Source organism: Lactuca serriola, chromosome 5 (genome assembly GCF_051521515.1).
Source record: "Lactuca serriola cultivar US96UC23 chromosome 5, Lser_US96UC23_V15, whole genome shotgun sequence".
NCBI lineage: Eukaryota > Viridiplantae > Streptophyta > Magnoliopsida > Asterales > Asteraceae > Lactuca > Lactuca serriola.
Genome location: NC_136412.1, coordinates 267,672,275 through 267,678,544, shown reverse-complemented (window position 1 = coordinate 267,678,544; position 6,270 = coordinate 267,672,275). Strand labels below are relative to the sequence as shown.

At 37.7% G+C, this 6,270-nt stretch overlaps 1 protein-coding gene across 1 annotated transcript; it reads right to left on the bottom strand.

Moving 5' to 3' along the window:
* On the bottom strand, window positions 1-3,412 carry TAFII59 (TATA BOX ASSOCIATED FACTOR II 59). Its single transcript, XM_079002389.1, has 12 exons — window positions 3,273-3,412; window positions 2,503-2,660; window positions 2,334-2,420; window positions 2,021-2,231; window positions 1,737-1,840; window positions 1,509-1,646; window positions 1,350-1,445; window positions 1,137-1,261; window positions 929-1,061; window positions 726-848; window positions 536-650; window positions 1-421 (listed from the first exon to the last, which is right to left on the bottom strand). The coding sequence occupies exons 2-12, from the start codon at window positions 2,626-2,628 to the stop codon at window positions 129-131; spliced, it is 1,551 nt and encodes a 516-aa protein (XP_078858515.1). The 5' UTR covers window positions 2,629-2,660; window positions 3,273-3,412; the 3' UTR covers window positions 1-128.
* Between the last annotated feature and the right edge of the window lie 2,858 nt (window positions 3,413-6,270).

Genomic DNA, 6,270 nt, shown 5'->3' with positions numbered 1-6,270 from the left:
TGACATGAAATCAGAACATTGTTGGCTTCGGATGAGGTCCTAACTCCTAACCAAACTAATAACCACATAATACAATTGAACACACACACACACACACACACCCAAAAAAAAAAACAAGTACTTATATATCATAAAAATAGAGACATCTCAGGTGAGGGAATGAATGACATAATACCTTCACCAAACAATTCAAACAACGACACAACAAGTTTCCCTGAATTCAAATCATCTTTCCACACTTGATTCAGATACGCAGGCGTCCTCCTCAATCCTTTTCCTTTTCCTTTTCTTCTTCCTCCTTTAACACCTGGACTTTCTCCTTCCATTTCACCTTCAACATCTTCTGTAACAACCACCATTGGAGATCCCCCCTTTTCCTTTTCCTTCTCTTCCACCTCTTCTTCATTCCCCTTTCCTCTATCTTCAATACATAAATATAAATATAATGTCCCTAATTGTTAAACTCCCACATTCATGTTTATGAAAAAATCATATATATTAAAAAAAAAAACAACACCACCCCCTTACTACTTACGTGTTTCACTTGTACCAATAACCCTGAATTTCGACCTCAAAACATTGTTCGCATGTTGCGAGGGTAAAACCGGAAAAAGCTTCAGCAGATTGTATACAGATCGACCCGAAGCACGCTGTAATCAAAACTTATAAATTTTAACCAAAAAAAAAATAATAATAAATTTGTTTTTGCTTTTTTAAAAACTGACCAATAATGCACCATACACACGCCAAGCTTCATGTCGTGTTATTTCCTTTTGTTTATTTTCAAGAATCATTTCTTCAAGAAACCCTAAATAAGACTCAAGGTCAGGTAAAATATAGCGCCGAACCTGCAAAATATTTACACCTGTAAAAATTTAAGCTACAAAAAAAAAATTTAAAAATGTAACATTTTTATTTATTTATTTACCACATGGGGTCCAAGAGCGGTGAGTCCTTGAATAGCACCATAATGTTGAGTTAATGTTTGTTTTCTATCCGAAAATGATTTATGTAATGTTCTTGTTAAACGTGTCTGAAGATCACCATAACTATGCCCAAACCTGTAAAATAATATTAATAATAAATCCACTTACAATATATAATTAATAATGATTAAAAAGGTAAAAAAGTTTCACCTTTTACATATAGTGGCAACAAGATTGGCACTAAAGTCTCTAAGCTCCCAATGATTGTCAGCAATTCGATTTCCTAATCTTCTAGCAACAATACACGTTACGACAGGTGGCATCAATTGGTGCAACTGAAAAAATCATGCAACATATTAATATTTTATTAATAACTAAACAAAATACAAAAAAAAAAAAAAAAAAAAAAAAAGACTCACTTACATAAGGTTCGATATGAATGTGTGGGTTTTGTAAAAGACTCCAAACAAGTCGCATTAGAGCAAAAAGCAGGTGGAAATTATTTAGACCACGAGAAACCTGAAAATTTTATCAAAATCAGTGAAATCGATAAATAATTTTTTAAATAAATTTATTAATTACCTCGTCTTCTATAAAGCAAGTGAAGTAAGGAACTAAAGGATGGAGTCCAGAGTCTGTGGCTAAACTCATTAGTGCTTCCTTGAAGAGATCAGTATCAGGTGTATTTACTGCAAGCTCTGTGATTTTATTGAAGTATAACTGTAAGGAAAAAAAAAAAACAAAATGAATTTTTTTTGCCATGTCAGCATTAAATTACACATGGAAATCCTATGTGGACAATGACATGACCTGAAGCTCTCTAGATAACACATGTTTTACAGGCAATCGAATATCAACAGGCAATTCATCAATCTTTTGCTCTGGCTTTTTAGTGTCTGGTAAAGTGGTAATAACTGCAGATCACCCATAAGATTATCTTCAAATGTCAGCTCTGCTACAGTGAAATAATATATAAAATACAATTAACAAAGAAAAGGGGAGCATTTTATGAAACTTTAAAGATCAAATTTTAAAGTTAGTTTTTATTACAGCTTATGGTTTATTATATATATAAAGTTAGAAACAAAACAAACCTTCAACGGGAGCATTTTCTGGAATAGCAGGCTGGACACCTTCAATGGCTAGCCAGTGACAGAAGATTGAAGTATCGAGTGGTGCTTTTGGTAATGGAGCTTCAATTACATCTTTAAAATCCACATCTTTGTCATCAATGTAAAATAAATCTTTGTGTCCAAGGGCTCTTTTGAAACGCAAAGGATCTCCAGATGTGAATCCATAGATTGGCTGAACTGACAATAATAATGCCTCAAATTAGGAACAACATATTATTATTGTTATTATCTAAATGAGGAAAAAGGAAATTTTATAAACAAGATTTACATTTACCTCAACATTTCTCATGCTGAGTGCGCTATCTACATCATCTGTGGTCAGTGTGGTTCTTTTTGAATGATGCATGCATTTGATTGCTTCCTGAAGTTTTAACAAAAAGAAGAATTATAAATTTATAATCTAAAAGGGGAAAAAGGAACAGTTTTTAATAAACAAGAATTACCTGCATTATTTCACGCATTCGGTATTCTACATCAGGAGCAAGGGCTAATGCAGCATCTGGAGACAAATTATTTATGCCAATGCTCTGTGCTATGACCTCAACTGTCTCCTGTGGTACGATGCTCATTTTTCTTCTCTTTAATATGGTTTCATCCGAATCTAGGGAATTCAAGAACAACAGAAGAATAATTTTCAAGGAAAGCTATTGGCATTACAGAAAACTAAGAGATTCTAGGGTTCTGTTCTAACTTTAAAAGCGAATTTGCAAAACCTGTTGGATAAACTACTTAAAAGCTTAACTGAAAGGAAGAGCACCAAAATTGAATATTATCAATTGTCCTGGTTTGAAAAGAAAATCAAAGCATCAAAAGCACTTGAGAAGACTCAAGGAGACGAACCAGATTAATGAGAATGACATGCATTTGATTCGCACCGGGTATAGTATTTAGCAATTGATGAATCGAAGCTTTAAAAGCAACAAAACCCTAGAAACCGAAGCAGTTGAAGAAACCAAAAATCAAAATCAACGGTTAAGAGTTGAAATTGAAATCTTACGTGAAGAACTGTAGATGAAAATGTTACGAAGAAAAGAAGATGTTTTTTTTTCTGGTGGAGATACGAAGAAATCAGGAGGATAGCTAATTGAAAGTGTCTGTTCTTGTTAACAAGCACAGACCATCTAGGGTTTTACTAACAACTTTGTTATCGAAACGCAAACAGACGTTATCAAGCTACCGTAAAATTCAAACACAACAAAGTTAGAACGCCTACCTCCTCCGAAACGTCCCGGAGACTTGATGGTTCCGACCGTCGCCGGCTTATTGTGTTCCGACGGTGCTTTATACAATCATACCGTCAAAAAAATGGCTTCTTTTTTCGCTTTACCAGAGAAATCATATGGATGCGACTGTTTATATAGCCCAGGTATTGGTAAATTACAATTGAATAGCATTGAATTTCATGGTATGGCAAATCAAGTCCCCCACTTTTCGTACATTTGGTCATGGTGTCATTTGTCAATGAAGAGGATGTTTGGAATTATTTTAAAAGTGATTTTTGAATTTTTGGTTTTTTTTCTAAACTTACGGGGTGTTTGGTTTCTTAGCCCAAAAGTCCTTTTTGGAAAAAGACAATTTTTATTTTTTGTTTTTCGTTTTTTCTTTTCAGATTTTGTTTTCTGTTTTTAGTTTTCATTGGAAAATTTAGGATCGCGTTTAGTTAAAACTTATACATTTTTAATTTTTAATTTTAGAAAATTAAAAAACATGTTTAGATGTGTATTTTTCTATCGGTTTTCATTTTTAGAAAACGATAACGGTGATAGAGTGGGGAGGGGCGGCGGCGGTAGTGGGTCGGTGACGGTGGTGGTGATGACAGGCGGTAGTGGTGACGACAATTGTGGCGGTGGTGGTGGTGGTGGTGATGGTGATGGTAGGTCGGTGATTGGGGTAGTGGTGTTGGGTGTGTGGGTGTGTCTGTATGTGTTTGTGGGTTTGGGTGTGTGTGTGTGTGTTTGTGGGGGTGGGGGTAAGTGTGGGTTTGTATGTGTATGTGTGTGTGTGTTTGTAGGGGTAGGGGTAGATGTGGGGGTGGGGGTAGGTGTAGGGTTGGGTGTTTGTGGGTGTGTGTATGTGTGTTTGTAGGTGTGGCGGTGAGGGTAGGGTGGGCTTGGGAGTGGTAGGTGCAGTTAGGTAGGGGTATAGTGGATTGGGGGTGTCAAGGTGGGGGTAGGTAGAGGTGGATGGAGTGGGAGTAGGTGTATCTATGTATTTTAGAAAAAATTTGGAATTAGAAAAATGTGGAAAACAATGATTATCAGTTTTCCAAAAATTTTCAATTTTTTTATAATTTTAAAAAACGGAAAATTTTCATTTTTCCATGAAAAATTTAGAAAAATAGACAAACTGAACGTGTTTTCAAAATTCTCATTTTTTTGGAAAAATTTTCCAGAAAACGGTCCATTTTTCCACAACTAAACACACCCTAAAAGTTTGAAAATGTGTTTGTAAATTCTAAAAGTCCTTTTAAAATCACTTTTTGGCAAGAAACAAAAAGGGTAAGTTTAAAAGTCAGGAATTTGTGACTTTTGGTTTTTTGGTCTTTGCTCCTTAGGTTGCATGGTCCAGGTTTGGGTCTCGAGTTGAACATCAAGAAAACGGAGATTTTTTGGCCCTCATGTGATGGTAGGAAGCTTCGGGTTGATTTATTCCCTACGGAGATAGGGAGACCTTCTTTGGGGGTGAAACTCCTTGGGGGGGCTGTTAGCAGAGACGTTGGGTTTATTAGCGGACTGGCCATGAAAAGAGCGGTCAATGTTGTTGATTTGATGGGCCTTCTTCCACAACTATGTGACCCACATAGTGAGCTTCTTTTGCTTCGATCGTGTATGGGCATTGCAAAACTTTTCTTTGGTTTAAGAACATGTCATCCGGTACACATAGAAGAGGCAGCGTTATTCTTTGACAAGGGATTGCGCAGGTCTATCGAGGATATGGTGGTATGCGGAGGCCCCTTATTTGGAGACATTCAGTGGCGCTTAGCTTCCTTACCTATTCGTTTTGGTGGTTTGGGTTTGTACTCAGCCTACGAGGTTTCCTCCTACGCATTTGTAGCCTCGAGGGCCCAATCTTGGGCATTACAAGACCACATCTTGCGTGACAGTGGCATAGCTGGTATGGACTCGGATTATCTATGTGCTATGACTCGTCTCCGTGATACGATTCCGGGATTTGACTGTAGCGGTTTCACTAATAAGGACACCGCCCCCCCCCCCTAAATCCCAAAAAGTTTTGGCGTGTGCCCTTTTTAGCAAAATCGTCCAAGATATGGAAGTCAACTTCGAGATGACTGTCAGACAGAAAGCAGTCTTTGAGTGTCTGCGGGCACCTCATGCTCAAGATTTTCTGCTAACTATCCCTATTGATGGTCTTGGCCAGCATATGTCTCCTGTGGAGTACCAAACTATCCTTCGTTACCGCCTCATGATTCCCATATTCCCAATTGACGAGATATGCCCAGTTTGTCGCAAGGCATGTTTGGATACCTTTGGGGAACACGCAGTTCATTGTAGAGAGCTCCATGGTTTCAAGTATAGACATGATGTGGTTCGGGATGTTCTCTTTGATGCTTGTCGGCGTGCTGGTATATCTGTGAAGAAAGAAGTGTCAGTGAACTTTTTGACGGACCCGCAGGATGGCAGGTCCACACTTACACCGGCTGACATTTTGGTCTTTGGATGGATAGGAGGGAAGCATGCGTGCGTGGATCTTACTGGTGTATCTCCTCTCGTTGGTTTGGGGAGCGGAGGTTTCGCAGCTGGGCATGCCGCTTTGAAAGCCGCTGCGTGCAAAGTGGTAAAGCACGACAATGCATGTAGAGAAAATCAACATGTGTTTGTTCCTTTTGCATTCGATACATTTGGTTTTCTCGCACCAGAGGCGGTGGAGCTCCTTAACAGAGTCCAATGGGTCATGCATTCTAATGTCATATCTCCTGGATCCACAAATGTTGTTTTCAAAAGAATAGGTTTTGCCATCCAAAAAGGGCTAGCGGCGCAGCTTGTTGCCCGTTTGCCTTCAATCGATATGTATTGAATTTATTACTAAATGTTTTTGATTTCTACTTTCAATTTAGTAACAAATTTGTATTAGAAAAAGCTATAAGTCAAAAAGTCATTTTCTTGAAAATGACTTTTTAGGCTAAAAAGCAATCTCAAACACCCCCGAAGTTTGTTGCACCGTGTTGCATTTCAGTTATACAATATAACATA